At 59.4% G+C, this 20,190-nt stretch overlaps 1 protein-coding gene across 1 annotated transcript in view; it reads right to left on the bottom strand.

Moving 5' to 3' along the window:
• Positions 1 to 6,640: 6,640 nt before the first annotated feature.
• SLC6A17 (solute carrier family 6 member 17) overlaps positions 6,641 to 20,190 on the bottom strand; it is a 49,777-nt gene continuing 36,227 nt past the window's right edge. The window contains exons 7-12 of the mRNA XM_075910020.2: positions 18,906 to 19,147; positions 17,935 to 18,127; positions 16,550 to 16,742; positions 15,028 to 15,187; positions 13,443 to 13,605; positions 6,641 to 11,767 (exon numbers count right to left, since the gene is read on the bottom strand). Of these exons, the coding sequence (XP_075766135.1) occupies positions 11,399 to 11,767; positions 13,443 to 13,605; positions 15,028 to 15,187; positions 16,550 to 16,742; positions 17,935 to 18,127; positions 18,906 to 19,147 (1,320 nt within the window). The 3' untranslated portion in view covers positions 6,641 to 11,398. The remainder of the gene's footprint in view (positions 11,768 to 13,442; positions 13,606 to 15,027; positions 15,188 to 16,549; positions 16,743 to 17,934; positions 18,128 to 18,905; positions 19,148 to 20,190) is intronic.

A 20,190-nucleotide genomic window follows, 5' to 3' on the forward strand; every position in this document is an offset into this window, starting at 1 on the left:
AGACAAATGGCTTGGTCACTGTCTTTGGTCCATCACCTCCAGGGTCCCTAGGGTTGGCTGCTGTCGGCAGACAGGCTACTGGGCTAGATGGACCTTTGGTCTGACCCAGGACGGCCATTGTAAGCTCAGGGCTCAGGGTCGGGGGTCTCAGTGGACCCCCTTGATTTTCATGCACACCTGCTCCTGGGTGGCCAGGTTGGCAGCTCTCCTGCCCTAGACGGCCACTTTCCTGTGCCTAGTGCGGAGATCGTGGACGAGGTCCACGATGTCCGCACTAGCCCTGGAAGGTGCCCGCCTCTTGCGGTCCAGGGCAAGCTCCCGGGAGCCGCCAGCCTGGTCCCGGGAAGAGGGGGTGGGCTGGGGGACATCGGGTGGGTGGCTCTGTGCCGTGCCAGGTGCAGGGTCTGCTAGCTGGGTGCTGGCAGGCTTGCACCTGGCACGGGCACCGTAGCCAGCCCGTGCCCCTTTAAGGGGTCCGGGGCCGGGAGGGGGGCATACGAGTTTCCCTGGTGTTGGCCAGAGTGGCCACCAGGGAAAGCTGGGGAGGGCTAGCCTCCCACTAGTTCGAATTAAGGGGCTACACACCCCTTAATTCGAACTAGTAAGTTCGAACTAGGCTTAGTCCTCGTAAAATGAGGTTTTCCTAGTTCGAACTAAGCGCTCCGCTAGTTCGATTCAAATTCGAACTATCAGAGCGCTAGTGTAGCACCTATGAATGTTAGTTCGAACTAACGTCCGTTAGTTCGAACTAACATTGTAGTGTAGACATACCCCAACAGTTCTACCGCTCCAGTAAGCACGTCCCAAACGCCCCAGCTACATGCCACTGAAATGGCCCCAGTTTAACCCCTCTGTGGCTCTGGCCCTCGGCATCTCACATTTCTACCCCATGACAGATGGGGCTGATCCTGAGGGTGAAAACCAGGAGGAACTCCTGTGACTGGGAAGGGTTTGCAGCAACTTTGCGGCAGTGTGAACAAAGAGGAACGCAGGCCCGGGGTGTCTCACTGGCTGACCTTTTCAAATCCAAATTGCTCTGATTCCATTACAAAGGGCTCCGGTGCCTCTGGGGTTGTATCTGGGGGTCCAAAACCTCCCAGGGATCTTGCCCCAGGAGCAACTATCAGGACTAGGTCTGGGGTCCTGGCCAGATTTCACCCAGGGGACGTATATGCCCCTGACCTAAATTCTGCCTGCGGTTTCCACCAGCGTCGTCTTCCTGGCCTCTCCCTGCCTGCCCTAAGGCTGGCAGTGCAGGAGTCTTCATCGCCTTTGCCTTGTTGCTGTGCGCTGTCACGTGGCAGCCACGCTTCGCCCTAGAAGTGGCTGCATTTTAATGCCTGCATGTAGGCAGGGCCAAGTCCCCCACGGATGATGGCGCGGTGCTGGTTTGCAGTAGCCGATGCAGGGACGCTGTGATGAAGTGTTTGGGCCCAAGGCGGAAGGTTAGGCGCCTAACGGCCTCTGACTTGGGGTTCAGCGCCAGAGCCACTCCGGGCATTAAGCGTCTCCTAGGCTGCCCGCGCCAGGCGGTAGTGTGCGAGTTCAAAGGCAGACTGCACCTTGCAGAGAGGTTGGGGGGAGGGGTTGCAGCGGGTCCAACTCCTAGGTCTACTGGAGGGAGCGTGCGCCCCCTTGTGGCTTGGTTTAGCTTGAAGGATCAACTCTGGCTGAATCCTGATACTCCCATGCTAGAGCACTGGGGCTGGAGGAAAATGTTCGGAGGCTCCTCTCCCCCACGCGGACTTTGCCTGGATTGTTCTGCCTTCAGCTTCCCCAGGGCAGGGAGACGCCTCGGACTAAGTCCTGTGGCTCTAAAGTCCCCTGCTCTGCACCGCCCATGCCCCAGCCAGGCAGCCCCTGGGATCCTGAGCCCAGAGTCGAGGGCAGACAAGACAGCCTCCGGCCACCCTAACCCACTGGCTTCCCTGCCAAGCAAGGGAGATCTGAGCGGGAGGGGCCCTCCTGGTGGAAATAGAGCAGCTCCCTGCGTTTCCTCCCAGCTCTGGGGCTGGCGCCATTAAACAGCCACTTTCAGGCCCTCTGGGCAGGCCGGCTGGGAGCAGCCAGCCATACGTGACGCAGGGCAGAGCAGAAAGGTGTGCACTTTGTTTTCCTCATGGCCGAATTGTTGGGGGCCACGGCAGGCAGGTGGGGAACTCCTGCAGTGGATGGTCAGTGGCGTGGGAGGTGCAGGTGTAGGGCAGGCTGACGGAGTCTAAGCAGTGGGTATAGCAACCCCAGACACACCCAGGTTCCAGACACAGACGCTCTCAGAGCTGAACAAGCTACTGTGGCTAGGTCAAAGCCTAAAGTGTCATGAAAAAAGTGTGTGTGGGGGTGTGGCTGGGAGCAGTGCCAACGTTCCCACTAATTTTTTCCATTGCGTGTGTGGAATAAATGTTGTGACATGCACTGATGCATGTGCAGATGTGCACCACCAGTAGAAAGCCATGCTGCTGACTGGGCACTCTGCTAATCTGGAATCTCTCGTGGGTGGCTGCCCCAGTGCTTGGCTGACAGGGGACACTGGCTGGATTTCAATGTTTCCCTCAAGGTCCGAGACCCTTTGCATCATTCCCGACCCCAGTCTATGCAGGAACGAACCCTACTGCAGAGAAGAGGGATCCCGCCACACACACGCACAGCCCTGGGCTCCAGAGCGTCCTGCCCTGGAGCAAGTGGGTATTGCTTGTACGGAGCTGTGACGGTCCCCCACCCCGCTGGCCAGCAGCGCTGGCAATTTCCTGGGGAAAACACGTTTAGGACAGGGCAGTGGTAAGCCCGGGCTCGAGGGGGAAGAACAGGAGCACTAGGCTGCACGGCTCATTACTGACAACTCCTCAGCGACTTGCTGCTTATGGAAGCGCAGAAGATTTCCCCGGCATGGCTCGGGTCCTGAACTCCATCTTCGTCTGAATCATTGCTGTGGCAACGAGGGGTGCAGGCTGCCCCGGGGCGGGGACAACCCCAGCCCCACCCCACGGCAGCTCGGGGCCAGGCGAGAAGCGCCTCCCCATGGCCGCTGCAGCTCCAGCTGGGGGGGTGCATGTTCCCCGACTGGGGCAGGTCCAAGTTCATCTGCCACCTGCACTCCCCAGCCAAACTGGGGAATGGAGCAAACTGGCACTTTCCCGTGGCTCCCTGACAAGGGAGCAGCCAGCAATGCCACCTTACAAGTGGGGGGCTGCCCCCCCTTTCCTAAAAGGTGCCGGGGGTGGGCGGCTCTGGGCTGGGGCGGTCCTGCAGTGGGGAGGGGCATCCCCAGCTGGGCCCTTTCACCTGCACAGCGATTCTGCCTCTTCTCTATGGTTCTGAGGAGGAGCAAGCCCATTCCGAGCGCGGCCCTTGTCCTGACCTGGCCTGCGCTGAGCTAGGAGCAGAGGAAGCTGCATCCTGAATTGGGCGGTCCCAGCGCTTCCCAGGTAGCAGGGGTCTGGAGCAAACAGCTGGACAGACAGACAGACTCACACACGGACCGGAGCGTGAACAGCGCAAACCGAAGTGAGCCGGGGCGGGAGCAGGGCGTCGGGGAGACGCCAAACCAGAACGCAGCCGCCCCGCCGCGGTATTCACGGCCTGTTGGAGCACGAGCCGCCGCGGCTGGGCTGTCAGCGGAACCGTCCTTAACAAAGACAATGCCCCGCACTCAAGCGAACTCATTTCGGGGGGCACCCCGGTGATTTTCACCCTGAGTAGGGGTGTGAGACAGCCCCACCTCAGAGCGCCCCCTGCTGGCCTGTGTCCCAGCCTCTGCCTGTCCCTTCCTCCTAGTACTGCCCTGTGGCAGTGCCCTGCATTCTGGGTCCTCCCGGGGAACCCCCAATTTCCCCCCTGGACTCAGTGGCCCACTGCCAGGCATCATCTAGCCCCTCCCCAGGCACACTGCCACCTGACAGCCATTCAGCATTGGCAAGTGCTGGGAACCTGCTGCCTTGAGAACACAAGAGCGGCCAGACAGGCCAGACCAACGGTCCATCCCGCCCAGCGTCCTGTCTGCCCACAGTGGCCATTGCCAGGTGCCCCAGAGGGAGTGAACACAACAGGGAATCCTCACGGGATCCCTCCCGTCACCCCTTCCCAGCCTCTGACAAACAGACACCGTCCCTGCCCAGCCTGGCTAACAGCCACTGAGGGACCGAACCTCCATGAATCTATCTAGCTTTTTTTTTAGCCCTGTTAAAGTCCTGGTCTTTGCAACCTCCTATGGCGAGGAGTTCCACAGGTTGACTGTGCTGCATGAAGAAATCCTTCCTCTTGCTTGTTTTAAACCTGCTACCTATTAATTTTAATTGGTGACCCCTCATTTGTCTCCTGCAGCCCCAGCACCCTCAGGCCGTGCGCAAAATCTTGCCACCTGTCTACACTGGCCACGAGTACTTGCGCAAGAGCACTGACGTTCTAATGTGTGAAATCAGGGCTTCTTGCACAAATACTCTGACACTCCCACTCAGGGATAAGCCCTCGTGCGCAACTGTTCTTATGCAAGAGGCCAGTGTAGACAGGCAACATCAATTTCTTGCGCAAGGAAGCCTGATGCTTAAAATGGCCATCGGAGCTTTCTTGCGCAAGAGAGTGTCTACACTGGCACGGATGCTCTTGCGCAAAGGCACATGCCCGTGTAGACGCTCTCTTGCGCAAATATTTAACACAAAAACTCTTATGTTAAAAGTATTTGTGCAAAATCTTGCCAATGTAGACGTAGCCAGAGAGTTTTCCACCCCTGCAAAAGCCCCAGCTGGTCCTTAATTATCTGCAGCCTCACCTGGGGCTGCCCATTACTCAGCATCCCTATAGTCTGGATTTAACCCTTGTAGGGCCAGTGGGGGGCAAATGCCACATCACAGGGAGGTTATGCTGCAGCCTGTGAAGTAGTGGGGGTACCTTGCTGGCTGTTATGCTGGGCAGTGGTCTGTGGGTGACCTCCACTGGCTGCTGGCTGTAGCACGGCCCAGCAGGACAGGGGATGAGTCATTATGCAAAAAGGGTCTCTCAACCTGTCTGACCAGCTACCCCCCAGGGAGAGAAACAAAGGAAGGTGGATGCCGCCCCTGGCTGGGGGCAAGGCTGGAAGTGAGTTAGTTTCTGTCTGGTATCATGGAGGAAGCAGCCTAGACAACGGGCTGGGATTTAGGGGCCTAGTCTCCCCCATCTCAAGGGGGCTGAGGCATCCCAGGCCTGCCCTATAACCAGATGACATCTGTGCTGTGCTGTATCCTGGAGAAGCAATAAAGTCCCTCTGTTCTACTGGCTGGTGGAGTCTGTTTTCATGCCATTACGGGGGTGCAGGAGACGGGAAAACCCCAACGCGCCATCACACAGCCCATAGAAAAGGTGCCACAAATTACTTTCTCCCTTTGGAGTACAAAGGGTTAAAAAGCTCTGGGAGCTAGCTGAGACTGGCAGCCAATTGGGAGAGGACTTGTGGCAGCCAATCAGAGCCCTGCAGGGCTTTATAAAAGAGATGGCTGGGCCTCTTGCACTCACTCTGGTTGAACTCTGGGGAGGGGGGGGGTCTGGTTGCCTGCCTTGGCCACAGCAGTGCTGGGGGAAGGCAGGGTGAGCTGGGGCCCAGAGAGGAGGCAGCCAGGGCGGTAGAAGGCAGCCGCCTGCACTCCTTCCTAATGATGAGTGGCCATTTCAGTTTGCCCTGAGGCAGGGCTAAATGATGCCTGGGGGGGTTCACCAGGGCTAGCCCTGGACTGGCTGCCGGACCCTTTATTTACCTTTGCACCTGCAGGAAGGGCTGCTTGCAGCTCCCATTGGCTGCATATTGCTATTCCCAGCCAATGGGAACTGCGGGAACCAGTGCGGACTGGGACCCCACAGCTCCAATTGGCCAGGAACAGTGAACCACCAGCGGTGCCGACACGCAGGTGAACAAAGCACCCGGCAGCCTGCCCTGGGCAACCACGTCTGGGCTGCTTGTTGCTCACCCGCTTCAAAAGCGATGTCCCAGGCAGAGGGGGAAGAAGTGTCTCTTCCACGGGTAAGGGAGCAGCCAAGCCAAGGCCGCTTGCACGCCAGCTCGGCGTGAGGGGGGGCGCCACCGGGAATAGCCAGGAGAGCTGGGGAAGGCAAGAGAACACCCCTTTGTCCGAGTGCTGAGAGCTCACAAGACAGCGCCTTGTGCAGCCAGGGATGGGGGAGCCCAGCCACGGTGGCCGGTGCCACTGCATGGCTGCTTCAAGTGAGAGCCGCCTTCGCAAGAGGGCTCTAGCCTGTGGGTAGTTAGGGTGCGACTCGAAGTGTATAACCTTGTTTTATATGTGACCCCTTCAGCCACACGATCCGTGCTCCGGGGCTCGTGCACTTACACTTGTTTCGATATAACCCTCTGCCGGCTGTGTGGCTGCGCAGGCTCTGCTCACTGCTCCCTATTGCCCGGACCCAGTGCCTGGCAGGGCAGCGGCTGCAGCTCTCGGTAATCGGCCGAGCAGTCAGGGCTGAGGAAGTAGTGTGGGTGCTAACAGACATGGGGGGGGCAGGGCTGACCCCAGCTCCGCGCCGGTGAGCCCGTCTCTCACTGAAACGGGGAACAGGGGGGTGCCCAGGCCTGGATGCCCCAAGGCAGCCCATGTCCCCGCCGCTCCGAGTCCCGTGACGGCGGGCCGCGAGCAAGGAAGACCACGAGGCGGCGCTTGGTAAGAAGAGACGTTTAATGGGCCGGGTGCGGGTGGTTACAGTATCTCTCCTACCACACGTGGTCCTGCCGGCCCAGGCTGTGCTTTGTAAATACGCCGGCTATCTCTACGGGCGACGGCGCGGCCTGTGCTGTGCCGGGACAGGCGGCTTTCCTCGCAGATGTGCTTTCCAGAGCCCCCCGGGGGTGCATTGCTGCGGAGGGAGGAGGCTGCGGCGGAGCAGGTGTCTGAGCCCCAGGCCTGCGTTCGGAACAGCTCCCCAGTTCAGCTCTAGCATTTGGAAAGACCCGGCCCAAGCGCCAAGCCAGCGTTGGGGGTTGGACCAGGGCTTGGACCCGGGGATACTTCACACCAGGATGGGGGGTTCCCCAGCAGCTCTGTTGGCTCAACCCCCTTTGCAGCTGGGCCAGCAACCCAGATTTCTGGCCAGGCCCCACACAGGTCAAATCTCCATGTGGGCCTCCGCCTAGAGCAACGCCCTGGCTGGCCCTATAGCTCCAGCAGGGGACCCTCATTGCCCACACAGCCCCAAGCCAGGGGGAGTGTGTCGGGTAGCAGCCCCAGCCTGTTCGCCCTTGGCCTGGGCCCCGGGGAGAGCAGCCAACGTGCATCAGGAGCGCGGCCAGCCCCGCTGGCCGGAGAGCACAAGGCTGCTGAGCCAAGCCAGCTTGGCCGGTGCTGGTGCTGTGGCCCCCTGGGCCAGCCAGAATGCAACCCAGCTGCACTGTGGGGCAGGGAGGTTGCCCCTGTGGGTTTTCAGGCCCCAGGGCAGATCAACAGCCCTGGGCCTGCCAAGGCGACTCTCCCCTGGGGTCACCCCCTAGCCAGGCAGAGGCCCGGCCCAGCGGCCAGCTGGTGAGAGAGGCCTTGCAAGCCCAGACACGCCCGGCAGGAGGTGCAAGTCGGCCAGGCCTTAGCAACGCAATTGTTCCATAGAGGCTGTTGTGCTTTCTGGGGGTGGATCCTGTGCTAGAGTAACCCAGCCTCCCCTAGGCGGGCAGGTGAGGGGCCAGCTGAGGCCCCCAGGACAGGCAGGGAACCCCCCTTATTGCTCCGGACCCACGCCAGTAATGCCACGGGCCTGCAACCTCTCTGTCTTGTGCAATTAGAGAAGGTAAAGTGCCCCCAGTCCTAACCGGCTCCTCGCATTGATCCTCGGCAAAGAAACCCTGCAGCCGGTCGGCTTTCACCCTTCCCCGGCCAAGATGCCATTCTACATAGACTAAAGCTGGTGATTAATACAAACTGAAGAGTGGCCAGATTACAGAAAAGTCTTAACATCACACACACACACACATATACAGGTAGCACCTACTAACTGTAACACACACACACACACACACACTCACACTCACACTCACAGGTAGCACCTACTAACCGTAACACACACACGCACACGCACACAGTAACTGCATACAGCACCTACCACTTCAACTCTGCCCCGCACCTACGACCTAGCAAGCGCCACGAGCAATACTGAACTTCCACGGGGCAAACGAAGGCAGCGCCCCCCCGTGGACAGTGCGGTGGGGGGCAGTTGCCAATCGCACACTCGGAAAGAAATGATAAATCTATCGACTCTCCGGTGAAAGTCGCCCTGTGCAGCACTGCGACGGGAAATGGCCCGTGGGTCCCGGGGGGATACGCTTGTCCTTGAACAGAATGTACACCGATATGTACAGAATAGATATACAGTCGCAATAGTCTAGCGAGTATGTAGCTATGTACAGACGCAGGCGTGTCGCTCTCCCCACGCCACGAGAGGGAGGGACCGAGGGGATTTGCTGCGGGCTCCAAAGCGTGGCCCAGGAGAGCTGGAGCAAACCCAAATCAGCTTCCTGGGAGTGGCTGGAACAACGTGGTTTCATACTCGCTGGGATCTCGCCCCACTGGCTCCGGTTGGCGGGTGGCATCCGCTGGGGTTTGGTTGGGGCCAAACTGACTCCAATGTTGCTCCGGCGGATTTCCACCCGCTGGACTCTGCCCCGTAACTGCAGGGGTGTGACACCGATTGACATCCCCTGGGACTCTGCCCCGTAACTCCAGGGGTGTGACACCGATTGACACCCCCTGGGACTCTGCCCCGTAACTCCAGGGGTGTGACACCGATTGACACCCCCTGGGACTCTGCCCCGTAACTCCAGGGGTGTGACACTGACACCCCCTGGGACTCTGCCCCGTAACTCCAGGGGTGTGACACCGATTGACACCCCCTGGGACTCTGCCCTGTAACTCCAGGGTTGTGTCTAGACTGGCCAGTTTTTCCGGAAAATCAGCCGCTTTTCCGGAAAAACTTGCCAGCTGTCTACACTGGCCACTTGAATTTCCACAAAAACACTGACTTCCTACTGTAAGAAATCAGCTTCTTGTGGAAATACTATTCTGCTCCCGTTCGGGCAAAAGTCCTTTTGCGCAAAGCTTTTGCACAAAAGGGCCAGTGTAGACAGCTCAGATTTGTTTTCTGCAAAAAAGCCCCGATCACGAAAATGGCCATCGGGGCTTTTTTGCGCAAAAGTGCATCTAGATTGGCCACGGATGCTTTTCCACAAAAAGTGCTTTTGTGGAAAAGCGTCCGTGCCAATCTAGACTCTCTGTTCCAACAATGCTTTTAACAGAAAACTTTTGCGTTAAAAGCATTTCCGGAAAATCATGCCAATCTAGACGTAGTCCAGGGGTGTGACACCGATTGACACCCCCTGGGGCTCTGCCCCGTAACTCCAGGGGTGTGACACCGATTGACACCCCCTGGGGCTCTGCCCCGTAACTCCAGGGGTGTGACACCGATTGACACCCCCTGGGGCTCTGCCCCGTAACTCCAGGGGTATGACACCGATTGATACCACTGGCTGGCCTGGCCTACGGGGGTGGGGGGCAGGCAGGTTTATTGGTATCACTCCTGATTTACACTGGGCTGAGAAAGGGAGCAGGCAGTGCCTGGCCAAGCCGAGCTGTGTAATTACCCCCGAGACAAGCCCGCTGGCTGGTGTAAACTGGAGTAACAGCTAGGACATCGCTGGAGCTAGGCTGCTGGGTGATGTGACCATAGCTTGGGAAGCATGGAGGGAAGGGCCGATTGTTAGAGCAGGGAGACAGATTCACTGGCCCACTCTGTGCCTCAGTTTCCCCAGCTGCAGAATGGCTCCTGCGGGGCTCAGTTCATGGGAAATGGTTATTTCGAGGCTCCCCAGCTGCATGAAGGAGGTCTCAGAAGGGCATGAGGGGCAGAAAAGGTGCGCATGGAAAGGGACGAAGCCCGTCGGTCTTTCCCTGTTCGCTCCGGAGGGGGTGGAGCCCTGTGAGCAGGAAATCAAAGGGTGAAAGGGGAGAAGGGCTCATAGCCCTGGCATGGACCAGGCAAGGCTGGCTAGGCTATGCGCTGGCACGGAACCAGCGAGCTGCTCCACGTGCCACCGGAGCAGGCAGGGCAGCTTAGAAACTTACGAGGGGCCTTTGGCTCTCGGTGCACTGCTGGGGCAGCCGCGGCTTGCGAGCTGGAGAGACAGCAGCCTCCCCTGCCCCCAGGGGCCCGGATGCAGGATCAGTAAAGCTTGCCCAAGTGGCTGTGAGGACTCCATCCGGGGCCCTAACTGGCCCCAGACAGATCCTAGCTGCCTCAGATGGATGGGAGAGCCCCACAATTACTGCCTCTCCATGCAGGCCCTCCGTCCCACAGACGGGGTAGCCCTCTGGCTGCAGGAGCCACGCAGAAAGACCAACACCTGGCAGCCAGGTACGGGAGACCCGTAATGCACAATGCAGCGCTCCCCCAAACACAGCTGGAGCCTCCGAGCCAGCTACGCCCTGGGGTTCGGGCCACTGACATCCCCAGAGATGCACCAGGGAGGAATTTGGACCCTCACTTGTAGATGCATGAGGCTAGTGAACACAGACACACACACACACGGTCGGCGTGCGTGGCACCCACACGACGACCACCAGGGTATAAATAAGGGCAGGGTTTAGATCCCGGGCTCTGAACTCGAGCGTTACTGGAACCGAGAACCCAGCTTCTCGCTCGGCGGGCTAGGGGACTGCTTGCCTTTCTTCCGCCCAGCACATTGGAAACGAAGCTCCGAAGCAGGTTTTGCAGCCAGCCCAGCTGCAAAACCCCGGGGCGATGCCTGGGGTCACCCCTAGTCTAGCCCAGTGTCACCAGGCATGTGCGCCCAGTGGAACGCAGTTTGAGTGGAGACCCCGCCCCGGCTCCTGGGGACGATCCCTGGGCGCCAGTTGCTGCCACTCACTCTCCCACGTTGTCCACACGATGCAGCCTGCCTGTAAAGCGGGGCTCTTTGGGAGTCTCCAGTGCTCCAAATCCAGAGGAGGTGCCGCCATCACTTGGGAGAGGGCTGCCCATCGTGTGTGAACCGGACTGGCCCAATGGGATCAGTGCAATAGGGGCCAGGCCCTCTCCCCGTTAGAGGAAGAACTGCGGGTCCTAGGAGGAAACGTCTTTGTGCGTCCCGTTTCCGAGCGCCCGGGGCTCGAGAGGCGCGTGGTTGGACTCCCCTGCGAATCTCTCTGCAAACCCACCGATAACACGGACTGCAGTGTCTTGCTCTGTGTGCTCCCAAGGGCAGCGGAGAAGGGGCCTGCCGTGTTGGCTGGAGACCTCCGAGAGGGAATCCCAACCAGGCCCGGGAAGCGGCTGCCCACTTTGCTCTAGGAAAAGGTTCTTCTTTTGTGTCTGTTTGTTCCGTTCCCCCGTCACCTCCTCGCCAAGGCGCTGGGGTGGGGGTGGCTGGCGCCAGCCCTCACAGCTCCGATTCAGGGGTGCTGGCCAAGTGGTACCCGCTCCCATAGCGTCCGTTGGGGGCAGCGCTCAGCTCCAGCGGGGACGAGTTCCCTGGCCCCAGGTAGGAGCGGTGCGTGGGCATCGGGGACGGGGCCTCGCTGGGCACTTTGCTCAAGATGAAGCGCGTCTCGTCGTTGTCCTCCAGGTTGGAGATGTCCTTCATCATCCGGCCCTTCTTGTAGGTGACGGAGAGGGCGTTGGAGCCGTCCGACACCAGGTGGAACTGGCGCAGGATGAAGACCACAGGCAGCGGCAGGCAGGCCAGAATGATGAGCGAGATGAGGATGGCCATGGCCCACGCTGGGTAGTAGAGGAACCTCTCCACAGCCTGGAAGAGAAAGGGGCAGCGTCACTCCAGCGGGTGGGGACAGTGCCTCCACGGTGTCACTGTGGGGTTAAGTCAGGCTCCCCGAGGGCTTGCTCCTCCAGTCCTACAGAGGACCAGGACATGCTGTATAAAGGGAACCTAATCAAGGGAGGCAGGACTGATGAACTAGGGTCACCCAAGGCTGGGTTGAGGTCTTTGGAGGCCCAAAGCACTCTCATAATCATAGGCCTTTACATCAGATTATGTATAAATACATAAGGGAGGCGTGCCTGGCACCTAGATGTCTAATATTCATAGCCCCTTGTTTGTAGGCCCTCAGCTTTTTCGTAGGCGCTAGGCACTGCGCCTATCGTGCCTCATGGCTAATCTGGCCCTGCGGTACCAAATGAAACTAATAAGTAGCAGGTTTAAAACAAAGCAAAGGCAGTTTTTCTTCACACAACACGCAGTCAGCCTGTGGAACTCCTCGCCGGAGGACGTGGGGAAGACCAGGGCTTTAACGGGCTTCCAAAAAGAGCTGGCTACATTCATGGAAGTTACTTACATACTTAGTAGCCAGGCTGGGCAGGATGGTGTCCCTGGGCTCTGTTTGTCAGGGGCTGGGAATGGGTGACAGGGAGGATTCCCTGTTCTGGTCACGCCCTCTGGGGCACCGGGCCGAGGCCACTGCCGGCCGACAGGCCCCTGGGCTGGACGGGCCTTTGTCTGACCCAGTCTGGCTCTGGCTCATTGCCTAGCTCTCTGCGGAGTCGCTTGATGTCTGTGCCTTGGAACGAGCCCCAGGGGCGCAGGGCAGCTCCGGGACGGCCCCGCTGCCACTTTGTTTCCAAGAAGGAGCTGTCGGGCCAGACGCTCCCGGGGCGCAATGCTGAGGAGCTGGCGTTCCAGAGCAGGCGGCGCGGGGTCCTCTGCCGAGAGCAGCACTTAACGGAGAGGCTCCGAACCAAGGTGGGAGGGGCCACAGTGACTCCAGGGAAGTCTGCAAAGCTGCTGTGAATTTGGAGGAACTGGAGCGGAGTCGATCCATCCAGAGGATGGACTGAGATCAGGGCCTGGCCTGTGGCCTCCAGCTGTAAAATGATCCAGAAGCCCCAGGGCGGGGCTCCCAGACGCCTGTGCCCGCTGCCCCAGAACTCCCCGCTGAAGCGGGAGTCGCACAATCGTGTGTAAATCTAAGGGTCTGCAGCGTGCAGGTGAAGCCGCAGGAGAGCGCACTAGTGCACGGACTCACCCCGCCCAGCTGGCGTCTCACGCTAGTGCCACCCTTTCCATTCTCCTGGGGGAGGGATTTTGTGGTAACGGTTGCACTGGTAAGCCCCTCTCCTAGCTACAGCGGGGGCAGGTCTCAGCAGTGCAGGTTGAGGGGGCCAGGAGAAAGGGGGGACAGAAAGATCCATCTACTCTAGATTTGCTTCTTGCTTGCACACAGGAAAGAAAAGCTTCCCGGCAGCCGGTCGCCTCACCCCCTGGCTCTGGCTGCCACGTGGGCTACGCAGGAAGGAAAAGGCAGCTGAGAAAAGGCAGGTGGGGACCGATGATCCTGGCTCCCAGCCAGGCGCTAACCTGCAGCCCACGCCTGAGGTCCTTCGCTCACTGTCTGCTAGGGCCTGGCAGGGACCGCGAGGAGCCAGTGAGGATGGAGCGAGGGGACGGTGTAGGGGTGCTCCGTACTCACCTCCTCCCGGATCCACGCGCTGTAGCCGGGCGGGCTGACGCCGAGCTGGATGATGCTCGCTGTCATGAGCACCGCCATGCAGAGCGGAGAGATGTATTTCCAGGCGTAGAAGTAGAAGACGCACGGCCGGAAGCCCAGCATCTCGGTCAGCTCCTGCATGAACCTGGAAGGAAAGAGATGGAGCCCCAGAGTCCTGCTTTGTGCTCCCTGTGGCGGCATGTCGAGTACCCCCTGATCCTGCCCCCCATCTGCAGCAGGACGAGACTCCGCCAGCCAGTAGAACAGGGGGGTTATTGCTCCTCCAGGACACAGCACAGCACAGACGTGAGGTGGTTCCAGGAGTCAGGGCCAGGATGCCTCAGACCCAATGGATTAGGGGGTCCATTGTCATCACTAGACCCTCAGCCCTCAGCTAAGGCTGCTTCCTTCATGTTTCCCAGCCAGAAACTGCCCCTTCCCCAGAAACCTCCCTTCCTTTGTTCCCTGCCTGCCCTCAACCGGTCGGACAGGTTGGGTCTTTGCCTTAGGCCAGGCATGTCCAAAGTCTGGCCCGTGGGCCAATTGCGGCTCGTGTTCCGGTTTAATACGGCCCCCCAGGTAATTTGGCAATATCTATCTTTTATGGCCCCCAACAAATCCATATGTATTGAGATGAATACATTGTAAAATCTCAGTTAATGTCAGTTGGTCTAAATCAGTTATAAATATATTTGGACACAACATGTATACTTGGTGTTATGTTCCTGTTCATATTTTTTGAACTTAAAAGTTGACAGACAACCTTTATTACCAATAATATGTAATGTACTTTACAACGTTCCTGACATATATTTCAGCTTCCTGGATTTTTTTTTCATCTGGCCTTCAGATATGAAAGGCAGAGTGATTTAACACCTGTTTAGATTTGTCATCCATGTGACGAAATGAAAAGTATGCCGTGTGCAATAAACTTTGCGTAAAATAGTTAATTTGCATTTAATTTTAATGGTTCAAAGAATGTCAGGCAAAATGGTCGGCCCTCACGCATGTTCACTTCATCAAATCTGGCCCTCTTTGAAAAAAATTTGGACACCCCTGCCTTAGGCAGCCGTCCTGCTGGGCAGAGCTACAGGTACCGGCCAGTAGGGGTCACCCCAGCCCACACAGCCACCAGTGGATGCCCAGAGGGTATGGCCTGCCCACTACATCACCTCCTCCCCCACGTCAGGTGGAAAACTCCTCCCCAGCGACCTCTGTTGTGACCAATGCGCTGGGTGAGCCGAGGCAAGGTCCCAGATCATCTTAGGGGCAGAGAAACCGCCCAGAGTTTCCCTTGGCTCCGACGCGCCAGAGGAGAGCTGGGCGCGGGAAAGTCCGCACTGCTGACTCCTGGAATCCCCTGGACCTCTGCAAATGCTTTCCAGCCTGGCTTAGCTCTGGTCCTAGCCCTGAATTAGAGGGGCAGAAATTAATTCCGCCCTCAAGCTTTGCCTGTCCTGGCTCCTAACATGGGTGCCACCTTGGAACGGAGGCAGGTGGCTTTGTGGACCCCCTGTCCAGCACACGTGAGGTTAGGGAGCCGGGCGGCCGTGGCGCGAGGTCTTACTTCTTGGTGCCATAAATCCAGGCCACAGCGATGTTCTCCAGGATCACCACGACGGTGAGTGGCAGCGTGGCGGAGTAGTCGTCAAACATGGTGACGAAGTAATTCCCCGAGTGCTGCACGAAGATCAGGCCGATCAGGAAGGCCACGATGCAGCAGCCAACTGCAAAGAGCAAAGGTCATGGTCACCATCGCTGCCCCCGGGAAGGCACAGCGAGGAGGGAGGGGGGGCTCTAGTTCCCCCTGAAACGGATGCACCTTGCCACCTGTGGCTGGGGCAGGAAAGACGCGCACAGTCCCCTGTGCCACTGAGTCTGGCAGCCTGAGGCCGCTGTGGCTGCAGCCCTACGCTAGTGGACCGGTCTCTGCTGCGGTCTCTGCTGGGGCTCCGCTCTCAGCTCTGGGATCAGTCCCTGTGCGATCACTTGCCGGAGGAGGACGGCTGGTCCAGCGGTTCTCAGACAAGAATGGGAAGTTGATTATTGCAGTGGCCGGCATTACAGCAGCACGTGGAAGCCCCAGCCATGATCAAGCCCCCTCGCATGAGGCCCTGTGTGGGTGTGTGGTAAGAGACAGCCCTGCCCTGAAGAATTTCTAAAAGACAAAGGGCAGAGGGGAAACTGAGGCATGGAGCCACAACGTGACTTGCTCACGTGGCAAGAGCTAGTCAGTGACAGAGCCAGGAACAGAGGCCAGTCTAGTGCCCCTCCCCCCCCCCACAATTCATCCCCCTCTGCTTTGGGTTTCCTGGGGACAGGTGGTGTGTGTTCATCTGAAATCATTCAATGCACTGAGGGGAGCTACGGGTGAGTGTGTGTGGCAAAGGGAGAAGGCAGCGTGTGCGTCCAAAACAGTCTAAATGCTGAGGCCACTACAAGCCCAGATACAGCCCCCAGATGGGGGAGAGAAAAGGGAGCCCTTTAGCCAGGCCTGGAGGCCCTGGGGGTCTGTGGGGGCCCAGCCCAGGCGTGGGCGGGAGCGGGCCCGTGTCACAGGTTTGTACTGAGCCCCGAAAAATTCTGCTTGGGCCCTACGTCCAGATCCAGAGGAGCCCTGAGGGTTTGGATCTGGTGTTCTGGTTCGGGCCCTCTCTAGTTACTTACACGTTCTGCCTCAGTGTTATCCCGCAGCCGGGAGCTCCCAAGAGCAGAAGGAAGCAAAAGTCGTCGCTTTCCCAGCCAGCTCCCAGCAACTGCCCAAGGTGTCCAGGGCCTACATAGCCAGGGGCTCACCAGATCCAAAGGCCCATCCCTCTCGCTGCCCTGCCAAATTCAGCCCCCTCCCCTCCCCAGTTTTACTCTGGCTCCGTCCCATTTCGGGCTCACTTTGGGCCATTGCTACAGCACAGCCAGAGAGCGGAGGGGCCTGTACGGGCTTGTGGGACATCCTAGCCTTGCTGGAGGGGAACTTCCTTCGAGCCCCCTGTGTGGGGTGTGATAGGCCCTCGCAGGCCAGCCAACGCTGTGTCTCCGGTCCGTCCGGAGTCCCCCACCCGGCCCCAGGCGCAAGGGCCAGAGAACCTCACCTGTGAACACTTCCTTCCGCACCTTGAAGGTGTCGACGATGGGGGTAGTGATGCCGGCCATGGTCCCAATCATGCTGCCCAACCCCAGGTTGATCAGCATCAGAAAGAACATGACGGACCAGAACGGAGAGGCGGGGAAGTGGGTCATGGCTTCGGTGAAGGCGATAAAGGCCAGGCCGGTGCCCTGCACGGACTGCACCGGGAGAAGAAGGTCTCTCATCAGCTGTGATCCACTTGCATCCGCCCCAATGACAGCCACTTACACCTGCACCCCGCCCGAACTACAGCCACTTGTACCTACACCCTGCCCCAGTGACAGCTGCTTACACCTGCACCTCACCCCAATGACAGCCGCTTACACCTGCACCCCGCCCCAATAACAGCCCCTTACACCTGCCCCAATGACAGCTGCTTACACCTGCACCTCACCCCAATGACAGCCGCTTACACCTGCATCCAGCCCCAATAACAGCCCCTTACACCCGCCCCAATGACAGCTGCTTACACCTGCACCTCACCCCAATGACAGCCACTTACACCTGCACCCCGCCCGTACTACAGCCACTTGTACCTACACCCTGCCCCAATGACAGCTGCTTACACCTGCACCTCACCCCAATGACAGCTGCTTACACCTGCACCCCGCCCCAATAACAGCCCCTTACACCCGCCCCAATGACAGCTGCTTACACCTGCACCTCACCCCAATGACAGCCGCTTACACCTGCACCCTGCCCCAACTACAGCCACTTGTACCTACACCCTGCCCCAATGACAGCTGCTTACACCTGCACCTCACCCCAATGACAGCCGCTTACACCTGCATCCGGCCCCAATAACAGCCCCTTACACCCGCCCCAATGACAGCTGCTTACACCTGCACCTCACCCCAATGACAGCCGCTTACACCTGCATCCGGCCCCAATAACAGCCCCTTACACCCGCCCCAATGACAGCTGCTTACACCTGCACCTCACCCCAATGACAGCCGCTTACACCTGCATCCAGCCCCAATAACAGCCCCTTACACCCGCCCCAATGACAGCTGCTTACACCTGCACCTCACCCCAATGACAGCCGCTTACACCTGCACCCCGCCCCAACTATAGCCACTTGTACCTACACCCCGCCCCAGTGACAGCTGCTTACACCTGCACCTCACCCCAATGACAGCCGCTTACACCTGCATCCGGCCCCAACAACAGCCCCTTACATCCGCCCCAATGACAGCCACTAGCACCTGCACCCGCCCCAAAGACAGCCGCTTAACACCCGCCCCAACTACAGCCGCTTACACCCGCTGCAACTACAGCAGCTTACACCTCCACCCTTGCCCCAACGACAGCTGCTTACAGCTCCAACCCCTAGAACCACCCCGCAAGCACCTTGTTGAGCTCATCCTCTAGCAGGCAGGGGTCCAAGTCCAGCTCCTGAAAGTGGCCCTCCTTCACCGTCTGGATCACGTGGTACATCTCGCTGTAGTCCTTGGCTGTGAGGTGCGAGAAGTTCACGTGGGGCGGGATGAGGTCGTGGCTCAGGACATGGGTGTTGAGGTAGCCCAGGATCTTCTCAGCGTTCCTAGGGAGCAAAGCCAGAGTCACTCGGGGGGGGGGGGGGGCACTACCCCAGTGGAGCAGGCAGTGTGGCGGGGGCGGGACGCACCATAGGACGAGCACGGCGGGGGACGCCAGATGAGGGCAGAAAGGGAGAGAATCCCGTCTCCAGCTGACAGGGAGGAGGAGTTTAGAGTGGAATTAGCCAGGCTGAGGCCTCAGCGTTGTGCTTCAGTCTCCAGAGTATTTATTAGAAGCAGATGGGAGCTGGGCACTTAGCTTGTGCCTCAGCGAGAAGGGGCACCTCCCCCACTGAATCACCCCCACAGACCTCCCAGTCGGGACCGGGCCAGGCCCAGGACAGCGGCAGCACCACCCAGGTACTTGGATTTCATTCAGTCCCGTAGGGATCATTTCCTTCCCGTGGCGTACGAGTGGGGACTGAACTGGGACCTCCGGGGCCTGAGCACATGAGCAGGGAGTGGCTCCATGCTCCGGAAGGGGCGGGGCCTCTGAGGAAGAGGCGGGGCTGGGCACGCCCAGCAGTGATTTAAAGGGCCCGGGACTCCGGCCACCACAGTAGCACCAGCAGTGGCCAGGAGCCCCGGGCCTTTGTGAATCGCTGGGCCCCAGGGCGACTGCCCCGTTCCCCGTTGGCAGGCCTCAGTATGAGCCTTTAACGCCTGTCTAGAATGGAGCCCAGCCTCGCAATGGCACGTAGGCGCCGAACCTCTGAGGGGCCTACAAGATGCACCCCCTTTGGGTGGGTCGCGCCCGGGCCGAGCAGAGAAATGCCCACGTACTCCACCACACACTTCTCGTTCATGATGTTGGCCTTGAAGCCCAGCACGGCGAAGACCACCAGGGTGGCCAGCACAGAGGTGAAGAAGTTGATGAAGGAGACGAGCGTGGCATCGAAGTGGCAGTTGTTGTCCTGCTTGTTGTAGCTGGAGAAGGCGATGACGCCGCCGAAGCCCAGGCCCAGGGCGAAGAAGACCTGGGTGGCCGCCTCGCGCCACACCTGCGGGTCCAGCATCTTGTCCAGCTGGAAGGAGGAGAGAGGGAGAGAGAGGGGGAGGGGCCCTCTGAGTCCCGTCTGGGCATATGGACGTGGGGAAGCAAAGAAAAGAGTCCACACCCCGTCCACCATGGCAGCTCATGGGAGTACGGAGCCGGCGGTGCTTGTGCACATGTAGCCCTCGAAGAGTGCGGAGCCACCACCTCTAATTTACATATGGGGAAATTGAGACACTGAGAAGGCGGAGCTGCCCCACAGTGACAGAGCTGGGGACAAGCAGCCAGCTTGCTTGATGCCCAAGCCTGTCTGTGCTCCAACCACTAGCCCATAGTGCCTTCCATGCCCCTTCAAAGCAAGTAGGTTAGTTTCCTTTCAGAGACGGGGAGGGGCCAGGGCCAGAGAGTCACACACTCAGTCAGCAAAGCTGGGAAGAGAACCCAGGTCACTTGATGCTCATGCAGCTGCTCTAACCACCAGACCACACTTCCACCCAAGAGCTCCCTGTCTTTCATGCCCCACCTCTGTCTCGCTCCCGGCTGCTCTATACAGATGAACCCTGGCACCGGCTTTTCTGGAATTCGGAAGCCAGCCCCAGGCATCCCATGAGGAGCACCAGCAGCTGGCTTGTCCCCCCCCCCGGCGGTGCTGGGTTGCTGGCGTGCTGCAGGCTGGGGAGGCGGCTGGGGGCCGAGGTGGGTGTGTTCATAAACACAACGCAGCTGGAGGGCGCCCAGAGCCAGCTCTCTCTAGCGCCTCCGAGCACATGCCTGCCCGCTGGGCGCCTGGAGCAGGGACGGGGCTGGAGAGCCAATGCCTGTGATCAGCGGGTCTCTCTAAAGCCTCCGAGTGTCGCTCCTCACGCCCCCGGAGTTAATGTCCTGCCCCCGCTCTGCCGGCTGAGTGGATCCATCGGCATTCCGGCACCATTCATTCATTCGCTGGCTAATGAACTGGCACGGACCGCTGCCGGCTGCCTGGTACCGAATAGCCACGCTTTGCTGCCAGCCAGCATGCGGCTCCAGGGCAGCCCCGGGACCGTCCCTGCCGCTCTCGGCCCGCTGGGCACCTAC

This window comes from Pelodiscus sinensis, chromosome 27 (genome assembly GCF_052426305.1).
Source record: "Pelodiscus sinensis isolate ZL-2025 chromosome 27, ASM5242630v1, whole genome shotgun sequence".
Taxonomy (NCBI): domain Eukaryota; kingdom Metazoa; phylum Chordata; order Testudines; family Trionychidae; genus Pelodiscus; species Pelodiscus sinensis.